The sequence below is a fragment of the Podarcis gaigeae genome (genome assembly GCF_964106915.1).
Source record: "Podarcis gaigeae genome assembly, chromosome: 8".
NCBI lineage: Eukaryota > Metazoa > Chordata > Lepidosauria > Squamata > Lacertidae > Podarcis > Podarcis gaigeae.
In genome coordinates, this window is record NC_139684.1 from 64,767,942 (window position 1) to 64,792,820 (window position 24,879).

The window sequence follows — 24,879 nt, forward strand, 5'->3', positions numbered from 1 at the left end:
AAGGCACCAAGGCTTCAGGTGTGTAATCAGGTTTCAGGATATGGCAGGGGTCACTGCCAAGGAGTTCACACAACACATCCTGATCACAGCCCAGTGGCAAAACAGCTCATAAAATTCTAACCTTGGAACAAGCAACCTGGAAGTCAAGTTATCTGCAGATTGTTTGTTTAACTCAGACAGTTGCTCTTTGCTGATAACAAAGGGAGGGGGTAAGGGAGGTGGAGGAGCCAGTAAGTTACTACTAAAGGAAAAAAGGGCAAGTCTGGGTTCCACATGAGGCTGACTCAAGTGATTTTGCTGAAAATGAATGGTGGTCTCAACTGCATCTACAAGGGTCGGGGAAAATGAGTGTCCGATTGCAGCCCCCTCATTCTATACCAGTGAAAGCCATGCAATGTTCATGGCTGCGATGAAGTCTAAACAATTCCAATGAAAATGATTACAGTTAATAAAACTTTCAGTTTCTTCTGTAGAACAAAATGTTTGGAGCCTTGTAATGTTTAAGCAACATACAGTTGAGGAAAGGAGCAGGTAAAGCACAATGGCAACACTACTTCTACAGCATTAGGAGGGGCAGCTATTGAACTGCTTGGTCACTTTTACTCATTTTGTTCTCTTGTTTTCATTTTAAATGCACTGAGCTCTTGGAAGGAAGACCTGCACCTTTCCCCCTTGTACCCCAGAGGTTTTGGTCCTATGAGGCTCACCACACCTTGCTAAGTCAATGGACAAAAGACAGGATAATCAGACTTGCAAGGAAGAGAAACACATTTCTGCAGGCACAAAACAGGTGAAAGCTTTGTCGTCTGCCAGCCAGAAAGGGTTGGTAGACAACCAAGGCCATTCCAAGGTTCAGAGGATGACAAAAGAGCACAATGGCACAGGGACACTGTATACTGTTGCCTCATGGTGGAAAGTCGAACAGTCATGGGATGGCCACAGGGCGCAAATGAATGGGGTCAATGGCCTGTAGTCAGCTTAGGAAAAAGGGGAAAGGTTGCAGCTTGCACCACAGGGAGCAGGGGTGGAACAGCCCACTGTCAAAGTATGTGAGGGGTGGCTGACAGCCTGGAACTTATTTACAATGACAGGCTACAATGCTGTACATCAGTCTATGTCAACCTGGTGCTCTCCAGGTGTTCAGAACTACAACTCCCATCAGCCGAAACCAGCATTGCCTTGAATGCAGTATATTCTATGCCCTTGCCTATATTTTATTCCCAGTCAGTGCTCTTCCTTCACTGGAAGAACAAGAGTTCATAAATACTCTAATTACAGTTTAGGAAGGTATGGACGATTTTTTCTTTAATATTCCATACCTTCATAAACTCTGTAAGAGCTGCTAGCTACCTTGTGGTGGCTCAAAAGTTATTCTGGTAGATGGATAACTGGAATATAGTCACATGACACCACATGAAAACATCACCTTTTTATTTATACATGCAGAATACAAGCTTTTTTAAAGCAACCACCACAAAAAAAGAACATGCAGAAGGCTCTTGCTTGGCATGTCCAACGCCGAAAGGGGAATGTATGTGGAGTCGCTTCAATGAGGTGGACAGCTGGTCTCTAACAAACCAGAGATCTGTCTGCCATCCAACATGTATCTGCTGACAGCAGAAAAATCTTGCCTACTGCTCGTTTTAGACACCAGCATTGTTTGTATGGATCAATTCATTTTAGCTACAAGAGTAGAGCAAGTCAACCTTTTTGAAGTAACTGATCACTTAACAGACCCTTCCTATTCCTAAAAATTTGTTATGTAAGGCCAAATCACCAGCAGTATTGTAACAGGAAGGATAAGGAAGTCATTCTGAAGGGCAAAAACCTCTAATATCTGGGGCAAATATACACGATTGAAGCTTTGAAATGGGTCCATCAGGGCCTGGCAGAAACAGCTGAGTGACAGATCCAAGTGGAACAACATGTAGGACTGATATACCAGATTCTGGTTTGGCCTAAACAGTTTGATACTCCTACACGCCACCCATAAGCCTAAACAGAGATGCAAAAGCCATCTATCCCTTTTGCCTCCAAGCTTCTGAATGTAACACTTGAAATACTACGGTAACTTTAGAGGTTATAGAAAGTTCTGACAAGCAGATACATGGGTGCTTTGTGAAGCTGCTTCTCGTGCTTTCATTTTAACGTCTAATGGGAACTTTCTTGAGTGAAGTGCTTATCACTCCAACACAAGCTATTCCTTGCGAACAATGGTGCAAGTGCAACAAGCATGAGACACCCGTGGATCAAATTTGTCAGTAGTTTTTCTTGCAATGTCTGAAAATGCTCAGTATTGTTGCACTGAATTAGAAGTCTGCAGGGGTTGCTTTGTTTGTAGAATGAAGGCTGCAGGAAGATTTTCAGCTCTGATTTCAAGAGCAGGAGCTGGGAGAGTAGAGGATGACGAAGGCTGAGTGTCTCTCTTGCTACTTAAATTATTGTATTTTAAATGATACTTCCTAGACACTAAGCAAGAACCAAGGGACAATCTGATTCCATCAAGTACTCCCTTTTCCCATCACTCCTTTCTCTCCCTGAAATATTTTTTCCTGTACAAAGGTAAAATGGGCCTTAGGTGATTGATACTGCTGTTGAAAATCCAGAAGCATAAGCAGTGTGCTACATGGATTAACCAGTGCAGCTCTTTTAACATAGAAAGTTCACTCTGAGGTGATGTGAGCAGTCCCAGGGCTGGGTGAAACGACTATACTGTCCTGCTGATTTATTTTCATTTATATTTTATCCTAATGAGTTTGGAGGAGGGGAGGGGAGAAGAAAAAGGCCAACCATATCAGTTGAATTTTGCTTTTGAGAAATCCATTTCTGGATGCTGTTCCATGAACCTGTAAATATGAGAGAAGCACACATTAGTTGAAAAAGCTAGGAAAGAAGTATCAGCAAGGCAATGTTATGAGTACATGAAAATCAGTATTGCCCTCCCTAGGACCATGTACCTACTCTGAGTTTCACTTGCCAGGTAAAAAGGAATTTACTTAAAAGATCAGGATTGTGTTGCTGCTTTCAGCATTTATTTACAGCTCTTGTATGCTACTGTACACTCAAGACAGTTTATAAGAGTTACAGTTTTGGTTGACAGATGCTTTGTTTTTTTTAAAAAATACATTGTTTTTATTATGGTCCACATGCCTTGTGTTTTATTGGTTGATGTTTTACCACTGGGGGGTTGGGGAATTGCATCAAGCTGAAAACAGATCCCACACTTTGATGTTACCCATTTTGGTTGTTGCATATAGTGCCATGTTTGAGTACATGTGCAGTGTTAGGGAAGATGCCCTCAATGCTACATGATGTCAACTTCATTATGCAGTCTAACCAGCTGGCTCAGGGAAAAGGCCCACCTAGTCCAGCATTCCATTCTCACAGTGGCCAACCAGATGCCAATAAGAAGCCCATAAGCAGGACTGCAGCACAACATTCTTTTCCCCACGTGTGATTCTCAGCAACTGGTATATACTTGTGAAAGAGTCTGTTTGGCCCCTGGGCCATTATCTGAAAAATAAAGCAGCCTCTTAAATGCAGGCAGCTGTCATACTGGTTATTAAGGACATTAAGCTACTGTAGGACCACCCTCCACCCTGTCTTGGAACGTCACAGGTGACCCTGATATCATTATGACTCTGACTGACTGTAGCCTATGATGCTGCCTTAAGTCTCCCATTAGCAGTATCAGTAAAATTGCCCCATAACAACGTACTACAGTTGTAAATGAGGAACGACAAATTAATCTAACATGCCCTTGGGAACTATTAGCTTCAGTTCAGACACGTAGCACCTGGCTTATAGAAATGAGTTTTCAAGTCTATGCAAACATCATTTCTGTTTGTGCAATAAGAACACCATGGACTGAAGGGGAACCTTAGAGAAAAACATGTTTAAAAGTCAGGCTTCAGATCTTTCTGGAAGATTTGCTCTGCCTTGGGTCTCTTTACCACCAAAACCATGCCAGGAACACTGCACAGAAGTATTCAATCTTTTATGCAGCACTTAGCTCATGCCCTTGTTTATTTTGGTGACAAATCTGTTCTTTATATTATATTTTTGCAATTCTCCAGTTACAAATGAAAGAAAGAATATAAACACATTAACATTAAAACGAAGAGAAAATGTGGTGGTGGTGAAACAATATATGGAAGGGGACTGAAGGGAAAAGTGGGTTAAGGTGCATCAAGCACATGAAAGATACAGATGAACGATGATTCTGTAAGTTAGATCTTTATACATTGCCCAATTGATGGGATGAAGTTCAAAGCATTGCCTTAAAGTCACTCCACTAGACACATGCGTAGTCTGGCAAAACAGGCAAGTAGCTGGGTGGTCTATGCTAGTGAGCAACAGCAAAGAGAGTGTATGCTTCCAAGTTACCAGGTTCCATACATTTGTCACCTGGCAAGTAATTTTGGACTGGCAATCTTAAAACTATCAGCCTGTATTTGTCTAGTAGCCACAGGCAGCAAAAAACCGTGCATGGGTGATTGAGTATCTAGCAAAGCAACCAGGTAGGCTGCCAGAGGATAAAAATCATTGCCCAGCATAGAAATGTAGCAGGATGCCCATTTCTCATTTGCCAGCCACCAGCAGGCCAGTAACTTTCGTGGTCTTTTTTACAAGACTGCTACAAATCCATTCTCTCACAACCTGTTTGCTTATTGTACTATTAAATGTACATCTAATGTGCTATCTTGGATAAGAAAGAGGACACCTTTACTAGATGAATAACTGCACATGGTCTACTAGTGTATTTGAGGGTTGTTTGGCCCAAAGTCAATGAGCTCAGATGTGAAGCAGCTAAACTATTATTTAAATCAGCCTCCTTACCATTACAGCCATTAGCAGCAGTGAAGGGAAAATAGGATTCATGGTGGAAATCTTGAAAAAGACCCTGTTTTTGACTTGGACATATATTTGAGGAAAGTGCAAATTCTCAGCTCATCAGCAACACTAAAGACTTCTTCTGAAGCATTGAACAAAGCTCTACAGGTAACAGAAGCAGATGCTGCTGCATTTGATGCTTGCCAATATTAAGACAGTGCATAGCACCTCAGTTCTACTCAGAGTAGACCCACTGAAATTTATAGTTCTCAGCTGGTCATACCCATTAATTTCAGTGGGACCATTCTGAGGCTATGGATGCTGCTATTGTGATCAGCCTCTTGTTCTGGCTTTGAAGCACATGACGATTACAGTCACACAGCACGTAATTGTGCCAAGCAGAGATGGTACTGCCAGGTAGGTAGCTGTGTGCCCTGTAGTTACCCTCTTTCCAACCCTGAGAGCAGGAAGCATCACCCTGCATGGCCTTAACAGGATAATTACTCACAGAAGCATATAGGCAACCTCTGCCAAACAGGGCAATAAAGCTATAAATGAATGTCTAGAGATCCATCTATTGCTGGGGTGAAAAAGGTTAGGCAATCTGGCTCTGAGGAAATTATAGTTACACACCACGTAATTGATAAAAGCCGAGATGGTACTGCCAGGTCATTTGTTCCTGGACAGTGCCCTACTCCCTGGACCTAGAGCTGAACTAGAGCTACAGGTGAGCCATTTCTCACCAACAAGGACTTCTTGCATTCATTGGCCACCAAGATGTGGGTTGGTTTGTGATGCTGTTGACTATACGGATATTTTACTGATTTTGAATTTTAAACTATCAAGGGTACAGGTAATTTGGTGGTACAGCAATGCACAAATGCAGATATCTGTGCTCAGAGAGCGACCCTTCATACTTTCCCCTCATATTCCCCATGAGACACACAAACTGGTCTTACTCACTTTTTCAGGATGTCCTGCTTCTTCTGCTCATCAGATGTGGGGAGCCCCATTGATTTCTGCCGCTGGTCATACATCATTTTCTCCACCATGCTGCGGGTTTCACTGTCCAGATCTGATAACTGGTTGCAACGGGAACAAAGCAATGTGGTTTCACTATGGTGTTGGGAATAATTGAGATTCACGCTCCAGCCCTTTCCTTCTCAGCACTTTCTAGCTGCTGCCTTCCTGGCAGCAGTGCATACCAAGGATCTCTGAGTCACGGGTTGAGCAGCCAGAACCATTGGGGCAGCAGCATATAAAAGGAGAAACCTGTGCCTCTTTAGGGAAGCACACCAACTTCTGAGAACCACAGGATTGTGTGTAATGACTTTGTGTTCTATGAGTTCTCCCACTGAAGATGGCACAAAATCTTGGCAATTTTTGAACCAAGGAAAGGTATTCATTGTGGGAAATACATCAGGAAAGGACAGTGACAGAGCATTTGCTTTCTATGCAGAAGTTCAATCCATGGCATTTCTAGGAACGGCTAGGGAAGACCCCTGTCTGAGACCCTGAGGAGCTGCTGCCAATCAGTATAGACAATACTGAGCTAGATAAACCAATGGTCTGATCTGACAGAAGACAGCTTCCTCTGTTCTGACCCAGTGAACACTATCAAATGATGAACTCTCCAGATGAATAGTATATGTACTTGTTCCATGAAACAACAAGCTGTCACTCATCCTTTTAAATAAAAAATTAAGAGCATGAAATGAGCCCTGTTGGATCAGACCAAAGGCTTATCTAGTCCAACATCCTGATTCTTACAGTAGCCAACAAGATGCCTGTCGAAAGCCCACAAGCAGGGCATGACCACAACTGAGCAGGAAAAGCACTCACTTTTGAGTTCTCTGGGTTAATTTTCTTGGTGTTAATCTCTGGGTCTGTTTGGACTAACTTGTTCCACCATTCCATCTTGTTGATCTAAAAGAAACAAGATTGCAGAATTAAATGTTTTCACAACCAGCGTTATTCATTAAAATTGTTAGTGTAGGCAACCCAAAGTAATTTACAACCAAAAAGGCAGTAAAACCAAGAGGAAACAGATTAAAAAAATATCACTCACTTCCTAAAAGGCTGAAGATAGTTTAAGACCAAAGGCCTCGTTATAGGGAAACATTTTCGCCTAGTGCCTAAATATATATAATGACAGTGCCAGGTGAACCTCCCTGGTGAGAGCATTCCAGGGAAAAGAGTACCTGCTTTGAAAAGCAGGGGGTGAGGAAGGGGACGTGGGATAGAAAGGGAGGTGGCCAAAGATTTTCAGATAACATCCTGGCCTTGTGGCTCACTGTGGCATGGTAGCCCATTTGATTTGGATGATCAGACAAAACAAAAAGTAGTATTCATATTGCAAGCTCAGTTTTTGAAGCTCCTCTCTTCAACTGGACATTCAACAGCACATTCAAGAATTTACAACTCTACCAAAATTAGGCATGAACATGGTCTGAATCTTTTGCTGTTACCTTCTCCAGATGCACAGTGACTATTTTCCCATCCTCAATCAGCCATGAACTCTCCTCCACCTTCACCTCATTATATAAGTCTTCGTCAATCACAGGTGGGTGGCCCTTCAGCCCCACCTTCAGGTGCCGTCTCTGTATGTCGACCAACATATCCTTGCCCTTCAGCCTGAAGTTGACTTTAAATGGGACGGCCAGCTAGATAGGAGAGGGAGCGAGAGAGAGGGAGCATTGAATCCACACATATAAACCTCTTGTACAGACAATTTGTTAACCGTTACTTGCGGCAATCTATTCCGCCACGGATGCTATATCAGGTCTCCAAGTTTTTTCTTTCTGGAACTGATTCTGTGTCCCAAACTAGTATAGTCTGAAAGAGTCATTAATTAACAAGACTGAGACCCAGGAACAACAACTCCCAATGTTATTCGCCTCCCGTCTGTATTTTCCCCCCTTAACAATCAATGCAGGACATACTTGTCTTTTTATGACTCATCATTAACTTTATCACCTAGTTAAAACATCTCATGTTCTTCTTAAAAAACCCTATACTTACATCCAGTTCAGAGAGGGTCTGTGTCCACCTGTAGTTTGGAAGGTCTGCCCCATTCCCAGAGTTTGGTTTAAGCTTGCCTTTGTCCTTCTCATCTTCTTCCTCCTCATCTGTATCCTAGACAAAACACAGCAAAAAGTAAAAATACTTCTTAGTATTCAACTTTTAGCAAGCCAATTTCATGTAGTCTTTTCCCTGCCTGTTGTATCTTCTGTATAATTGGTGGTTCAGAGGTTCTGCATGAACCTTCTTGAAAGATTATCTTGCTCATGAATCTAATTTTTAATAGTTCTAAGGCCTCAACAACTCCTATGTGGGTTCTTTGAAACAAAGCAATCCAGAGGTTTTCCAGTGTTCACATGTATAAACTCTAGAATTCTATTCTGGTAAGCATATTGTGTGAGTATCTACCACCAAAATCCATCTTAAACCAATGTAGGTTTAAGATGGGAACGAATATCTGTTCACAAGTTTCAAAAACTTCTGAGAATACATTACCTGTTTGCTGGACTCAGGAGATTCCACTGGATTCTCAGCAGGCTTGGAAGGGATACCTTGGGCCTCATTTTCTTTCTTCTCTTTTTTCTGTTTTAGAAGATAACAGTTGAGATCTACAAACTTCTGTGAAATGTTATTTACTGTTAATAGCAGTAGCACCCTGCCCCTTTGTTAGTTCAAAGCGGATAGGGGGGAGGGCTTTTTGCTACTTCAAAGCACTATAAGTAGTTGTGATGATTTTGCCATGTGGAACATTGTGGGGAATTTCCAGATACAGAATGTATAACGGTCTGGGAAGTGCTATGCCTTAGAACATAAGCAAAGAGAAGGAACTGATTGGAGATATTCTAAGACAGTATCAAAATAATTCTATAGGAGTTGATGGCTTTCATGGTTGGTTAAATGCAGTCTTCAGTCAAATGGAAAGCCACTGATAACCAATCAAGCCAGACAGACATAAGCAATATACTTGTTCTTCCATTACAGTGAAGATCCAGTTACAGCAAATGGGATTCACACCTGGTCAATTTCCAGTTGCAACCTTTCTGCCTCCTCCTCAGTCAGTTCTTTAATCCTTGGCTCACTTTCTTCCTGTTTTTCTTCTTTGGCAAGTTTTGCAGCACGCTCTGCTTTCTCCCGCTTTTCTGCCTCTTGACGGGCCTTCTTCTCTTTCTGTGCTTTCAGAGCTAGCTTGTTGTGGCGACTGAATGTCTCTGTGATTAACTGGGGAGACGGAATAAATCCTGTGAAAAACTAGTTAAGAAGCAGCATCCTGTAGTAGACAAAATGGCTTTATCTTTCTCTGTGGTCTAACTTAAGCCGGGCTCTTCTATCAAAGGAAGGTACTTAGTATCAATTCCACCCCCACTCCTCCAATTTGATACATTTGGTGATAAAGGGGATCAGGATTACTTTCATATCACTTTCAAGTTCTATCATCAGCCAATTTTTTAATGGGGCCAGACACATGATGTGACAACCATAAGCTATAGAAAGGCTATTTATTAATTATTTAAATTTCTAGATCACCCTTCATCACAAGATCTCAGGGAGGTTCACAGAATAAAATACAAGATAAAATACAAGAAAATAATTAAAACAAAAACAACAAAACAATAATGCCCCCTCCCCACAAACACACTTAAAAGGCTGTAAAATATTAATCTGCCAAGGGCCTGACTGAAGAGGAATGTTTTCGTCTGATGCCTAAAAATATATACAGTGGTACCTTGGTTTAAGAACAGCTAAGCTTACGAACAACTTGGATTAATAATGCTGCAAACCCAGAAGTAGGTGTTTTGGTTTGTGAACTTTGCCTTGGAAGCAGAACATGTTCCGCTTCCTGTTGAGTGTAAATTGAGTCCCCCGCTGCTATGGGAAAGCACACCTTGGTTTCAGAACGGACTTCTGGAACGGACTACATTTGTAAACCAAGGTACCACTGTACTGAAGGAGCCAGGCAAACCTCCCCGGGGAGAGCATTCCACAAATGGGGAACCACTACAGAAAAGGAGGCACATGAAAAAGGGCCTCAGATGATGAATGCAGAGTCTGGGACAATTTGTATGGGGAGAGGCGGTCCCTGAAGTACTGAGGTCTTGAGATTCCTATCAACTAGGGAGGATTCCTATCAGCTAGGGAGCCCATCAGGGCTCATTAAAAAAAGTTACTTGCAGTAACTTATCAGCCCTTTTCCCAAGAGCCCAGAGTTGGAATGACAGGAATACCTTTGCCCACAATTCAGGGAAAAGAGAGAGAGGGGTGTGGGGAGAGGAGAGAGACTGAAGGTCAGGGCTCTAATATGTTTGCTGCAAGAGGTGATGTAGTCATCTGACTGCATAACAGACTGAATTTTAAGAATTCCTGCTGCTGGGTGACCTTCACAGCTGCTGCAGCAACTAAAGGCCATGAACAGAAGCACTGACATTGGAACACATGATCCAGCGTGCCCTTTGGACAGTGACATTTTGAAGACTTGTGCCTACTGGAAAAAAAACAGATTAAAATCTTGTGTCTCACATTTTAAAAAAATAGAAGCAATCTTTAGATAGTGTGTAACTTAGATATGGTTCCATCCATAATATGGAATCTGACTTGTTAGCATAGACTCTGGTAGCTGTAACTGAATTGTATGTTTCTACTGACCTCCCCCCTCTCATTTTATCAACTTTTTAAAAAGCAGAAAAGCATTCCTCTGTAACATGTATTCCTGTTTCCATGTCCCTAACACCTATTGTTCCACAATGTCCACTGGCTTCTTGCATTCCTCAGGATTCTGCCAGGTAAAGAAAAATCCAAACTCTTAAATTCCTCAACTTTTTTCCACTTTAAATATTAATAGTCCGCCCCCCCCCCCAAATGCAACACAAAAGAAAACCTTGTTGCAGTAATCCCACTTCCACTTCTTTTATTGACTTGAGAAACAGGCTTGGGTTGAACTTCTAAGGACAAAAGCAATGGCCTGACATGGAAAATATCTCAGAGAATGGAAGGGCAACCTGTAGCGTTAATGATGCATAGAGGGTGCAATATCTCACCTCTTATACAGGGCCTCATTTAAGACCTCAGTGGTTTTAAAAAAACCTCCACATTTCTATGTAGATTGATCTTAATTAATCTAATTCCTAGTTGTTGCTGTTTTTTTTTTGGGGGGGGGGGAATACAGATTTCTCTGAAGTTCTTACATTCACTGGAAGATTAAGTAAGAGTTGTCAAATTCTAAAGGTAGGCTATGTCATATGCTTCTCCTCCTAAAATTAGCAAAGGAACTAAATAATCACATAGCATCTAAGATCACCAGCAGCATTTCTCACATGGTTAAGCAAACTTTTCTATTGGGGGTGGGGGCGGGGGCAAAGCTACCACTGCAGAAGTGGACTTTAGTGCTTTTCTAGGAGTGAACAAACAGAGCAAGCTGGAATTATTGATCCATTGGTGTCTGTTGGAGTTAACTCAGTACGTCTCAGCATGCTTGCTTTTGAAGCTAGCCTTTGTTCAAACAGCAGCCAAAAAAGAAATCACAACCAAACAACCTCTCCACTCTCCAAAAAGGTTGTTAGTAGTGTCATCTGCAGATGTGTATATGCTCCTGGCCTTTCACAACTGAGACGTGTGTTTATTGGGGCCCACCTTATACCTGTGACAGCTCCGCTGCGGCTGTTTTTAATTAGATAGATAGATAGATCTAGATAGATAAATTTATTGTCATTGTCCGTATATACACAGTATACACAACAACGAAAATCAAACACCCGAGACCGGATTCACATACACATTCGCACGTATCTCCAACACTCTCATCCTATTCAGACATAATCTATTAGAACATAACATAATCCAGAATATAACATAACCTATTAGAAGCATAGCATAACCTAAAACCTATCTCATTCCTTACTACTCACTGCTTGCTATTTATTACAACTGGCCCTGAGATCATTATTTAGTGCAATCAGAGCTCTTGGATAGAAACTATTCAGAAGGCGTGTGGTTCGTGTTTTCATTGTCCTGTATCTTCTGCCCGAAGGCAACAGTTCAAAGAGGTTGTGAGCAGGATGGGTGGGATCTCTCAGGATATTGTCTGACTTCTTCAAGCTGTGAGACGTGAAGATCTCATCCAGGGTTGGTAGTTGGAGCCCAATAACATTCTGGGCAATTTTAATTATTCTCTGTAAAGCTTTTTTATCCATTTCAGAGCTGCTCCCATACCACGATAATATACTATAGGTTAAGACACTCTCAATGGTACTGTGATAATAGGACAGAAGTAGGTGCTGAGATAGATTCAATCCCCTGAGCATTCTCAGGAAATACAACCTCCCCTGCACCTTCCTCACAACCATATTAATATTTGCAGTCCATGAGAGGTCCTCAGAGATGTAAATGCCCAGGTATTTAAAACTACCAACCCTCTCCACCTCCTCGCCATTTATGTGCAATGGTAAAAATACACTTTTCTTTCTCCTAAAATCAATTATGAGTTCTTTGGTTTTTTTGGTGTTAAGCATAAGATTATTTTCTTTACACCATTGAATTAACCCCTGTACTTCTTTCCTATAAGCAGCCTCATCATTCTCACTAATGAGCCCCACCACTGTTGTATCATCCGCAAATTTGATGATTGTGTTGGACTTATACAGTGGGGTGCAATCAAATGTGTACAGGGAATAGAGAAAGGGGCTTAACACACACCCCTGAGGGGCTCCTGTGCTTAATACTAGAGTAGAAGAATAGTAAGGTCCCATTCTCACTGTCTGCGGCCTATTGGTCAGGAAATTCCTTACCCACAAACAGATCTTCTGATGTATACCCAAATTGGTCATTTTAAGGAATAACCTGTCTGGTAGAATTGTATTAAAGGCAGAACTGTAGTCCACAAACAACAGCCTTGCGTAGGTTCTCTGTCGTTCTAGATGACTCAGTACAGTATGGACCGTGGTGGAAATAGCATCATCAGTAGATCTATTTCTTCTGTATGCAAACTGGAACGGGTCTAGAGTGGATGGAAGACCAGCCTTAATATAATCTAGCACCAATCTCTCAAAGCATTTCATAACGACAGATGTTAGGGCTATTGGTCTGTAGTCATTGAGAGATACCACCACTGACTGTTTAGGGACTGGCACTATAATCGATGTCTTCAGGCAGGTAGGGACAGAACCCTGCAACAGGGATAGATTAAAAATGTCCGTAAATACACCAGCTAATTCTGCAGCACAGTCCCTAATAACTCGTCCCATAATTCCATCCGGTCCAGCTGCTTTCCTAATATTAATGCTCCGAAAAGCACGTTGTACGTCGGAGGTCTGTAATAAAAATGGTTGTTTATCAGTAATAGTTTCTGATGATGTGCTGGTAGCCAATGCTGTAGTGACGGTGGTTCCAGTTCCCACCTCAAAACGACTGAAGAATTGATTCAGCTGATCAGCCAGGTGCGCACTGCTGCTAGCCAGTTCGTTTTTAATATTTTGCCCTGTAATTTGTTGCAGGCCTTGCCATACTCGACGAGGGTCGGAGCTCTCAAAATGCTTTTCGATCCTCCGGCAGTACATAGCTTTGGCATCCCTAATGCCCTTTTTCAGTTTGGCTCTAGCTTCTCTTCTGAATTTTAAATTGCTGCAATCCTCCCTGTGACCTGCTGGTGAAGGGCTGGTGAAGGGCGGGTGGGAAACCCAGCCAGAAGGGCGGGGTATAAGTAATTAATTATATTATCATTATTATAAATTTAACAACAACTGATAAACAGGATACCTTCTCAGCAGCACCCTCTTCTCCTCCTACAAAGAAATCAGTCTTGCGCCTCAAGAAGCTAAAAAAGGTGTTCACAAGCTGTAAGGAAAGAATACAATATGTTTTCAAGAACTTGTTCTAAACTCCACAATGAGGAATATGCTCTTTAAAAATTCAATATCTCTTACAAGTGATCTGATTTGTAAAAGAGCTCCCAATATTGTTTCAGTAGCAATGCAATTCAGTAGCAATGAAATTAATGGCTGCTAATAATATTTCACTATCAAACTTTGCTTTCATGATGTCAAAATGCTAAATGCCTTCTTACATACCTTTCTGTTCTTGTTAGGTTATACATAATGGGAACTGAAGCTCTCAAAGAGGATGTGCAAAAACAACAAATTGCAAGGAAGTTGCCTAGTTGGACAAACAATTTTGTTTTTAATTCATATTTTTTCCACAATATATATAAGATTGACTGCCACTGCAAGATGATGTGATGGCCACAAACTTAGTCAGCTTTTAAAAAGGATTTGGCAAATTCATGGAGCAAAGCACTATTTACCATAATGGTAGCTACATGGAAGCTCCATATTTCATAACAGCAGGAAACCCATCGCCCTCCAACTGTTGTTAGATACCAATACCCATCAACCCCAGAAGCAAATCACGTTACTCAACTGCAGTGTGATTTGCTTTATTATCAAGCCCAACAACCCAGATGGAAAACCACTGTTTGCTCAAAAATCAATAATTATCTAGAAGCTAGCTATGGTCACAGTTTCTAAGGACTTCAATAGGCTAAGGTCCATTTAACCTAGGAACCAGCAGCAAGTCAGATGTTACTTAGGTGCTTGCAAGCAGAATGTGAAAAAGGCTTTCTCTCCAGCATAAAGTATTCCGATACTGGCTCTATAGAGCAGAGGTGTGGGGCCACTATCCCTCTAGATGTTACAGAACTAAAATTGCCATCATTTCTGGCTGCTGGAGTTGATGGAAGTTGGCATTGCAATAGTTGACGGATCATGGATTCCCCACCCATACACAATATGGAGCTTCCATTTACCTATCATGGCTAATAGTAACAGGCTTTTGCTCCATGAATTTGCCAAATCCTCCTTAAAGCTATCTAAGCTTGTGACCATTATCCTATAAATTTATTTTGGAAAACAGTTCTTTTGACCAGTCCCGCACCTGTTATTAGCCAAAATTCAAGGTGACCTTGAGTTTTAATATTATAAGGGGAAACTGTTTTCTATAGAGGTCAATATAAATGAAACTGGAAACTTTTGCTTTATGAAACTTAAGTGTATTACAATGATGTCCGTACATGTGATCTTAACACCTTTTGCTGTCTGTTTATGGCACACTTCGATCAACATTTTATGTATCCTTGAATGGCAACAGAAGTTGGATTCTTGTCAAGAAATGGATTTTTAGGGTCTATGCTGTTCTTTCATTAAAACACAGGAATTTCCTCCTATGTCATAAATCAGCATCACATAATACTGAAGGGTGGTCTTATGCAAAAAGCCTACTGTGTTGTCTAAACAGGTGCTTTCTACATTGCACAGAAGCACATACAGGCATCCCCACACTTATGCAGAGAATACTTTCCGGACCTCCACACATATAAGTGAAATCGTGTAAAGTGGGGAGCACCCACTAAATGCCTATTTCCCCCTGCTCTCCAATCCAGACCAAAATATCTAAAGTTGAAGCTCTGGGGGCAGATGGAGGCTGTGCAGAAAAGCAGCTGTCAGGCTGGGAGGCTGAGCAGCCTAAACAAAGCCCAGCGGTGCCTCCAGTCTCTGCAGGGCATCCTCAGCTTTCAGTGACATCCTCTTCAGGGTCCAGGGAGGGTCTTCTCACAAGCCACGAGAACTCTCCAGCTCTCTCCTGCCATTTCCTGGTAGGATTAAAGTTATTTATTTATTTCCTGGCACTGTGCCTATATGCAGTTGCAGATGGGTAGAATGCACTAAGAGGTGTTTGTGCGTCTGTATTTTGAAGGTACCATTTCAAACTTTTTCATGGTGCTTATGGAACTCTCCCAAGATCTAATGGAAGGCATTCACACATTTCCATTATGTCAAGCAACAAAGTGAGTACTATGCTGGCTATCAATGCATCTCCTAGAGACAGGATACTAGTTAGATGAACCATAAATTTGACCTAGAAGAAATAATAAAACAGTGTCAAAACACAGTGGGTTAAAGTAATGGGGCGCGGGGGGGGGGGGGATCGACAAGACGTTGCCTCCCTCTCCTGGAGCAACCCTGCAGGTGTCCAAAGGAATTGATCCAGAGATTTCCCACTCCTCTGGAGCATATTTGGAGGTGTGGGGAGATGCAGGGGAGGGAAAGAGGAAGCTGAAGTCATCCAATTTGGTGGCCATCAGTTGCATTTCATGGCAGGTGTTTTTAACATGCGGGCAGCAGCTGTCGCCTGCTGCTCTTCACCACCAAACGGTATTCGGAGAGAAGGGAAATCCTGAGGGGGAGGGGCTAGGCCAGCGAGGGGGTTCGCGAAAGAGAGACTCCAGGAAGGGAGACCGTTAAACGGCGGAGCGGGAGGAGAACTCGGATGAAGGGCCTCCCTTCCTGCCCTCCATCTTACCTCCCGGACGCCGCCTTGGTGCTGCTGGGCCATCGCGAGCAACATGCCGTCGAAGCGCTCCTCGCTATCCGTCCCATCCTCCCCGCTGGCCCCCATCGCTCTTATTTCAGCTTCAACCACAGACGCTCCGGCCTCGCTCCTCTGTTACCAGCACGCTCCGTCAGCGGCGCCCCCGGAAGCGGAAACAGCGCGCACTCTGCCGAACCCGTTCCTCGGCAGGCTTCTGGCCAACCGCCGGCTTCTCTGCGTTAACTGGCAAGCGTCTCGTCCAATCAGAAATGAAAGGGAAGGTCAGGGGACGAACCGTTGGTGGCGGTGTTGGGCTCCGTTTGGCGTCCGTTTCCGTGGTTACCGGTTTCCGATGTGCGCGAAGGACGACGGGAAGCTCTAGAAAGCTCTCGTTCATTCCGGACGCGCGCGGAGTCTAAAGCTCCCACGTTGGTCGCACCGGAGCTTGGTGTTTATTTATGGCTTGAAATAACGATTTAAGACGGGAGCTCTGTACTCGCTTACCTTGGGAGTTCTCCCCATTGAACTCAATGGGGTTTACTCCTGAGCAGGCGTGTGGGGTTGCGCTGTAACCTGTGGGTCCCCAGATGTTGTTGAACTCCCATCACCTGTAGCTAGCAAGGCCAGAGCTCAGGGATGATGGGAGTTGTAGTCCAACAACATCTGGGGACCCACAGGTTGAGAACCCCTAAGCCTTGCTTGCATGCATTTTATCTGTTTATTAAAGTTGCATCTTGACGTTCCTCCAATAAACCCAGAGTGTCATCACAACAACCCTGCGAGGTATTGTAAGTGGAGATTTAACTGGCCCTGGCCCAAGGTCGTCAAATGTGCAGTGCCAAGTTTCTTGACACTGCACATTTCAATCCAGGGCTGCTCACTGCCTCACACAACAAACATTAACCGTGCTTTGAGTCTGATGTTCTCCAGCTCTTCAGTTTTAGAATTCCTGAATATTGTATCTTTAAAAGCAACAGGGAGGTAGTTAAGTAATGTGTCCTTTTCAAAAAGGTGGTGGTGGTGGTAGGAGAATTAATCACACCCAAATGTACAACTGAAATGAAAATAGCGTATGCCCATCCTGGCAACCACCAACATCACCTAGTGAGTTTATAGTAAATGAAAGACTAGAACAGGGTCCCCCTGGTTTGTAGCTCAGTCTCTTAGCCACCATGCTATGCCATAAATAAATGAATACAATAAATGTACTTCAGCACAATCTTATTCTACTTGCTCAGAAATGAGCCCTACAGACAAGGTGTTTAGGATTGCAGACTATTGCATCTTCATCTCATGAGCTTCTAGGTCAAGACTAGGGCTCCTGTGGCCCTCCAGATGTTTGTTGATGTACAACTCCCACCCGCAGTGACCATGGGTCATGGTAGCTGGGGCTGATGGGAACTGGAGTCCAACAATATCTGGAGGGCCAGATACTGTTTTCCATTTTTGTTGTAGAGGGAAAGACATGGAGTGCTAGAAATCCACATCTTTCCTGGCTCTCTCCAGTCTTGTGATTTTGCTTTATTTCAGCATTAGCATTCAGGGGCTCCTTTGATCTTCAAAGCAGGATAAAAACAATCCATCTGGGGAAGTCCACCTAAAGCCCTTCCTATGGAGCAATCAACAATGCAGGAAATTGCACAAGGCAAGGTCATCAGAGAGAAACACCTTCTATTCCGCAGACTTCAACGGTTAAAGTCCATAGATTTAGGCCTAAAGCCAACTTTAGTTCACAAGCAATCATTCCCGTTTGTAAAAGTTAGAAGATATGTGCAATTAAAAAAGTTGCTAAGAAATGTACAGCCTGAATCTTAAATGTTTACATCAAAGTCTAGTACATTCACCTCAACTGTTTTACCATGAAATTTCCCTGGTTATACCTGTCCTCAGTAAACCATTGTCCCTCTAGAGCGCCTATTTTTGCCTTTTAGATGGTGTCTTTAAAAGTCTTATACCACTAAAGCACACTCAAAGCACATTCTTTCACTCAAAGAATTCTAAGTTGGTCTCTAAGGTGCTACGGACATTTTATTTATTTATTTCGACTGCGTCAGACTAACACGGCTTCCTACCTGAATCAAAGAATTCTGGGCACTTTAAGGGCTGAAGGGAATTGTAACTCTGTGAGTGGTAAACTACAGTTCTCAGGATTCTTTGTGTAAAGCCATGTGCTTTAAATGTGTGTTAAAAGTATGGTGCATACACGGTCGATGTGTGTGTGTTGTGTGTTATTCCCACAGCAACTTCAAAGTTTGCAAGGCAAAATGAGAATGACATTGTATACATCTTGGGTTCACTTGGAGGAAGTTTAAAAAGTGGAAGAGATATAGAAACAGCTAACCAAAATGATCGGGGGCCTAGAGAAACTCCCCTGTGAAGAAAGGTTATGACTTTTTAGCTGGGCGAAGGCAGGAGAACATGACAGGTGCATTGCATTGCGGAGAGGCTTTCCCTCTCAAGACCAGAACTCAGGCTAACCCAATGAAGCTGAATTGTGGGAGATTCTGAATAGACAAAAGGAAGTTGTTCTTCATACAGGGCACAGTTACAGATAGGTAGCCGTGTTGGTCTGCCATAGTCAAAAAAAAAAAAATTCCTTCCAGTAGCACCTTAAAGACCAACTAAGTTAGTTCTTGGTATGAGCTTTCGTGTGCATGCACACTTCTTCAGATACACTGAAACAGAAGTTACCAGACCCTTCTATATAGTGAGAAGGTGGGGAGGGGTATTACTCAGAAGGGTGGTGGGAATGGGATACAGGGCACAGTTTAACTATGGAATTTGCTGCCAGAACATGTCGTGGTGGCCATGGAAAACTTTGAAAGGGGATGAGACATACTTATGGAGGGCAAGGTGAGGAGTGGCTACTAGGAGTGGCTACTAGAGAAGTGCCATGGTCAGATCACTTCCTGGTGCAACTGGACTTCTCCGCAACCCTTCCCCTTCGCAGGGAGGTGGGACCGATTCGGATGGTCCGCCCCCGCCACTTAATGGATCCAATTGGCTTCCAGAGAGTGGTAGGGGATGTTTTATCCCAAGTTGATGGCCTTTCAGCTGATTCCCTGGTGGCCCGCTGGAATGCGGAGTTAACCAGGGCTATTGACTGTTTGGCTCCGAAGCGCCCTCTCCGATTGCATGGAGCCCGGACAGCCCCGTGGTTTTCCCCGGAGCTGAGGGTGATGAAACAATCGTTGAGACGGCTAGAGCGCCGGTGGCGGAAAACTCATTCTGAATCAGACCGGACACGGGTTAGAGCTCAACGTCGAGCCTACCAAGTGGCAATGGCGACGGCGAAGAGGGCCTTCTTCGCCGCCTCCATTGCATCTGCAGAAAACAGCAGCAGGAGACTTTTTCAGGTGGTTCGCAATCTATCAGAACCACCTGTACCACCGGGGCCTGGTAGGGACCCCAAGATCTCCTGCAATGCTTTTGCAAAGTTTTTTGCAGATAAAATCGCTCAGATTCAGAAGGAGGTAGACTCCGCTGTGGGAGCAGGGCCAGGGCGGGAGAGTGCTAGAGTTCTGTCTGGTCCTGTTACATGGGATCAATTCCAATCTGTTACCTCCGAGGATGTGGACAGGCTGCTTGGACGAGTGAAACCGACCACCTGTCTCCTTGATCCTTGCCCATCCTGGCTGATAAAAGCGAGCCGGGAAGGGCTGGGCGATGGGCTCTGCGGGGTGGTGAATGCTTCCCTCTGTGAGAGAGCCTTCCCAGACCCGCTGAAAGAGGCGGTCATTAAACCGCTTCTTAAAAAAACATCTTTAGACCCGGCCAATTTGGCCAACTATCGCCCAGTCTCAAATCTGCCATTCTTGGGCAAGGTGATTGAGCGGGTGGTTGCTGAACAACTCCAAGCACGCCTGGAGGAAACGGACCATTTGGATCCCTTCCAATCGGGATTCAGGCCTCACCATGGGACTGAAACTGCCTTGGTCGCGCTGGTTGATGATCTCCGGCGGGCTAGGGACAAAGGTGAGAGCTGTTTCCTAGTTCTGCTGGATCTCTCAGCGGCCTTTGACACCATCGACCATAACATCCTTCTGGACCGTCTAGAGGGGCTGGGAGCTGGGGGCACTGTCATACAGTGGTTCCGCTCCTTCCTCCTGGGCCGTGTCCAGAAAGTGGTGGGGGGGGTGAGTGTTCAGACCCCTGGGCTCTCACTTGTGGGGTGCCTCAGGGTTCTGTCCTCTCCCCCATGCTTTTTAATATCTATATGAAGCCGCTGGGAGAGATCATCAGGGGGTTTGGACTGGGTGTTCATCAGTATGCAGATGACACCCAGCTCTACCTCTCCTTTAAATCAGAACCAGTGAAGGCGGTGAAGGTCCTGTGTGAGTGCCTGGAGGCGGTTGGAGGTTGGATGGCGGCTAACAGATTGAGGTTGAATCCTGACAAGACAGAAGTACTGTTTTTGGGGGACAGGAGGCGGGCAGGTGTGGAGGATTCCCTGGTCCTGAAGGGGGTAACTGTGCCCCTGAAGGACCAGGTGCGCAGCCTGGGAGTCATTTTGGACTCACAGCTGTCCATGGAGGCGCAGATTAACTCTGTGTCCAGGGCAGCTGTCTACCAGCTCCACCTGGTACGCAGGCTAAGACCCTACCTCCCCGCGGACTGTCTCGCCAGAGTGGTGCATGCTCTAGTTATCTCACGCTTGGACTACTGCAACGCGCTCTACGTGGGGCTACCTTTGAAGGTGACCCGGAAACTGCAATTAATCCAGAATGCGGCAGCGAGACTGGTGACTGGGAGTGGCCGCCGGGACCACATAACACCGGTTCTGAGAGATCTGCATTGGCTCCCAGTACGTTTCCGAGCACGATTCAAAGTGTTGGTGCTGACCTTTAAAGCCCTAAACGGCCTCGGTCCTGTATACCTGAAGGAGCGTCTCCACCCCCATCGTTCAGCCCGGACTCTGAGATCCAGCGCCGAGGGCCTTCTGGCGGTTCCCTCATTGCGAGAAGTGAGGCTACAGGGAACCAGACAGAGGGCCTTCTCGGTAGCGGCGCCCGCCCTGTGGAACGCCCTCCCATCAGATGTCAAAGAGATAAAGAATTACCTGACGTTCAGAAGACATCTTAAGGCAGCCCTGTTCAGGGAAGTTTTTAATATGTAATGCTGTACGGTTTTTAACACTGATTGGGAGCCGCCCAGAGTGGCTGGGGAAAACTCAGCCAGATGGGCGGGGTATAAATAATAAATTATTATTATTATTATTATTATTATTATTATAGTCATCATGATGGTTATGTATTGTTATACCCCACCCCAATCTCCACAGCAGTGTGAGATTCCCGGGGTTCCAGGCAGTTACTCAGGGTTTGTGTGTTTCCTTTTGGACAATGAGGCACAGCAGAGACTGTGGTGTCTTTATGATATATGGTTTATTTACACATATATACTGCCTGAGCCTACGATGGAGGAGTTCACAGCATTCACACCCCAAGAGGTTCTGGCTTCTCCCATAGCCACAGCAGCCTCAGACTAAAACAGATTCCAATCATTGCTCTCAGATGTTGCTCTCTGACTCCCTCTCCAGCCCACTGCTTACTATCGGTGTTGCATAACTCATAACTGCAATCCTAAACACTAACCTAACCATAGGCGCCGACTCCATGGGGCCTGAGGGGGCCCGAGCCCCCTCAAAAATTCGTTTGGGGGGGCTCTGCCCCCCCAATAATTTAATAAAATTATTAGTTATATTATGCTTTGTAAAATCACAAAATTATGTTGGTATTTTTTATTTTTCTTGTTTGACGATAGTTACCTTTTAAAATACATTCAGTAATGAGTTAAAACAAAGCCACTCCCGATCTAGAGAGGGGGTGGGGTTGCGGGCTCTCGACCCATCAACAATCTCACGGGGCTGGCGTCAGCCCCTCGAGAAGCGGGGATTCCCCCTAGCTCATTAATATTCACCGCCCACGGCGGCAGCCAATCGGCTGCCGCAAAGGGCGGGCCCTCACAGGTTCACTTAAGGTCGGGGCAGCCCGGGGCTCGCCCCTTTCGTTCCCCCAGCAGCAGCGGTTTGGAGGTCTTGGGCCCCCCCAATATTTTTTATAAGTCAGTATGGGCCCCCGCCCCCCCAATATTTTTTATAAGTCGGCGCCCCTGAACCTAACACTGGCATTGTCTTTTAAACTAACTCTCAGCTGAGGGAGGGAGGGAGCCAACTCATTAGCACATGCGATTTGTCCTTGATCCTTTGTGTTGCCCAAACTATCACCTCAAAAGGAAATAAGGCTGACTAAATTAGCTCATAACACTTGTTGATTCCCTATGATTAAAGAGGTTTCTTGATACACAGCCCAATACACACAGGCCTTAATTAAATTTTAACACTAGCTTGATTCGGAACTTAAGGTGTCTTGCACTGACAAGTCATAACAGTATTATATTCAGGTCAGTGTAGAATCCCTCTGTGTAACAGTAGCTGGGGAACATGAGTGAGGAGAGTGCGTTGTACTCAAGTCCTGATTGTGGACTTAACATAGCCTTTTGGTCGGGCACTGAGAACAACATCTGGTAGAGCCTCTTATGTTCCTTCCTTTAGGAAAGTTTGCTGCTCCTCACCAATCTTATTACTTAGAAGCTCTATTTCACCTAATGAGTTTTATTATTGTCTTAGTTTGCCCTGCACGCCTCTCACCTGTGCTGCAGGAAAACAAGGCTGTAGAAGTAGTCATAGCCATCGCTCAGCCTATGAGTTACCCAGCACAAACAGGCAGGTCTCGCTCTGCTTTTCCCGATACAAGGCCACCATGGCGGATTGCCACAGATGCAGTGCTGTCATTGAAGGCCAAAATGTTCAGGAACCGCGGCCTTGGCTGGGCTTAGCGCAAACAGCCTGCCATGTCCTGCAGTTATGAAAACAAACAGGCATGATGGGAATGGACTTTAGCCCTGTGTCCAGAGTGCTTCTTTTGCTTGAGCTGAAGTTGGCTGGGTCAGGTGGCAATGGTGGAGTTTTCTAGGCACAGGAATGGGGAAAATCCAACTGGGGGACACACAGATAATGTTGACCTAGCGTTCAGTTCAGGTAGAAATTCCCTGCCTGTGCATATCTAGATAGGGGTTAGAAACACAGGCTGTTTTTCTGTTGGCATCAGAATTACACATTGCAGAGGACACTGCCCTGTAAGCAAGGTTTTTGCCATTACCAGGTCAAAATGCGTCAGCTGGACCCTGATTCCACTGACTAAGGTGCATCAGGTGAAGGTTAGGACTGTCCTGTCCTCATGATAGCTAAATAAAACGTATCGTCTGCAGAACAAAGTCCCCTATGTCTAGGGCATCTCTTCAAGCGGTGACTCCTGTAGACACCCGAGGCCCTCTAGTAGGGTGGCAGCTCATGCTCTGTCAGAAAAGAGGAAACATGTCACTATAAAATGGCAAAAGATACTGATTTGCATGTGGTGATTTACAGATACCAATGTAGAGATAATTATTATTATTAAATAGAAAAACAACACATCTCACCCAAGTGGGAAAGACTGTTCCCATGTGATCTGTGTCTGTGTCCAGGTGCTTCTAACTGTGGATGAGCAACTTCAAGCCCCCACGAGCTCCTGTACAGTGGTACCTCGGGTTAAAAACTTAATTCATTCTGGAAGTCTGTTCTTAACCTGAAACTATTCTTAACCTGAAGCATCACTTTAGCTAATGGGGCCTCCTGTGCCGCTGCCGCGCGATTTCTGTTCTCATCTTGATGCAAAGTTCGTAACCCGAGGTACCTCTGTATTTGAATTATATCTCCTTATTTATCAACGATTATTAGCCATGATAAATATGTTCTCCCTCCACTGTTGGAGGCAGTATGGCTCTGAATGCCAATGACTGAAAACCACAGGTGTGCTCAGGTCCTCCTGAGCTTCCCATAGCCATTTGGTTGGCTACTATGGAAACAGGATGTCGGGCCGTTATTACTGTTGAGCTTTCTCCGGTCTTGCTAACCTATGACTTCCAAGGCAGAGAGTGGAAAGGATGATTTTCCAGTTTTCTTCCTTATAAGATTCCTTTTCAAATAATGTGCAGGATGTTAAATAGTGGGTAGACATAGCAGACGACACAGCAATTTCTCCAAAGCAGCTCTTTATTTGTAAGCTGGAACAGAACTGAACAGCAAACAGCTCAGCCGGCCTGCTTTTATAGGCAGCTGGCTGTCAACAACAACCCAGGGTTTCCCGCCTAAAGTAACTGACGTGGACCTGAGTGAAAACTACATACACGATACTCCTTTTGGCCAGGGTGAGAACTTCAATACATAACACAGGATCCGCAGCAAAATGTTGCAGTAACGAATGTTGCTGTTCAGGATTCCAGCCACTCCACTGCTTTCACACACTCTCTCTCAAGTTATCCAACTTCCACCCAGTCAGTGTTTCAAGCCCACTTAGACCTCATAGGGCTGTTTAGGCCCCACTCCCTACCCTGCCCAGGGTCCTTTCTCCTCATTCTTTATTTTCATATTTCTGCAACTTTTGGAATTCCCCCAGGGCTACAGAGAGTGTAGGTGTTGTTGTTGTTTTGGCTCCATGAACAACAGCGCTCGGACTCTGAGCATTAGAGATAGATGGATTATCATATTCGTTGTCATTATTCCTTACCCACTTTACTACATACTGTTCAAAGCAGCTTATGCAGAATGATTTGCAAAATGCAATTAAAACCCAC

At 44.3% G+C, this 24,879-nt stretch overlaps 1 protein-coding gene and 1 long non-coding RNA gene across 3 annotated transcripts; both read right to left on the minus strand.

Annotated features, from left to right (window-relative positions):
• Positions 1-1,414: 1,414 nt before the first annotated feature.
• Positions 1,415-16,560, minus strand: NUDC (nuclear distribution C, dynein complex regulator). 2 transcript variants are annotated; one of them, XR_014567235.1, is made up of 9 exons: positions 16,198-16,378; positions 13,600-13,677; positions 8,869-9,072; positions 8,350-8,436; positions 7,855-7,968; positions 7,302-7,496; positions 6,621-6,759; positions 5,797-6,554; positions 1,415-2,846 (listed from the first exon to the last, which is right to left on the minus strand). XR_014567235.1 is itself a non-coding variant. In XM_083751264.1 (9 exons), exons 1-9 carry the CDS (start codon positions 16,291-16,293, stop codon positions 2,795-2,797), a joined length of 1,029 nt encoding a protein of 342 aa, XP_083607390.1. In that variant the 5' UTR covers positions 16,294-16,560; the 3' UTR covers positions 1,415-2,794. The 2 variants fall into 2 exon arrangements, 1 of the variants encoding a protein (XP_083607390.1); XM_083751264.1 differs by having other exon boundaries at positions 5,797-5,915; positions 6,676-6,759; positions 16,198-16,560.
• Positions 16,561-21,571: 5,011 nt separating this feature from the next.
• On the minus strand, positions 21,572-22,659 carry LOC310850143. The gene is made up of 2 exons (XR_014567237.1): positions 22,324-22,659; positions 21,572-21,800 (listed from the first exon to the last, which is right to left on the minus strand). It is a non-coding gene; the product is annotated as an uncharacterized lncRNA (long non-coding RNA).
• Positions 22,660-24,879: the final 2,220 nt, after the last annotated feature.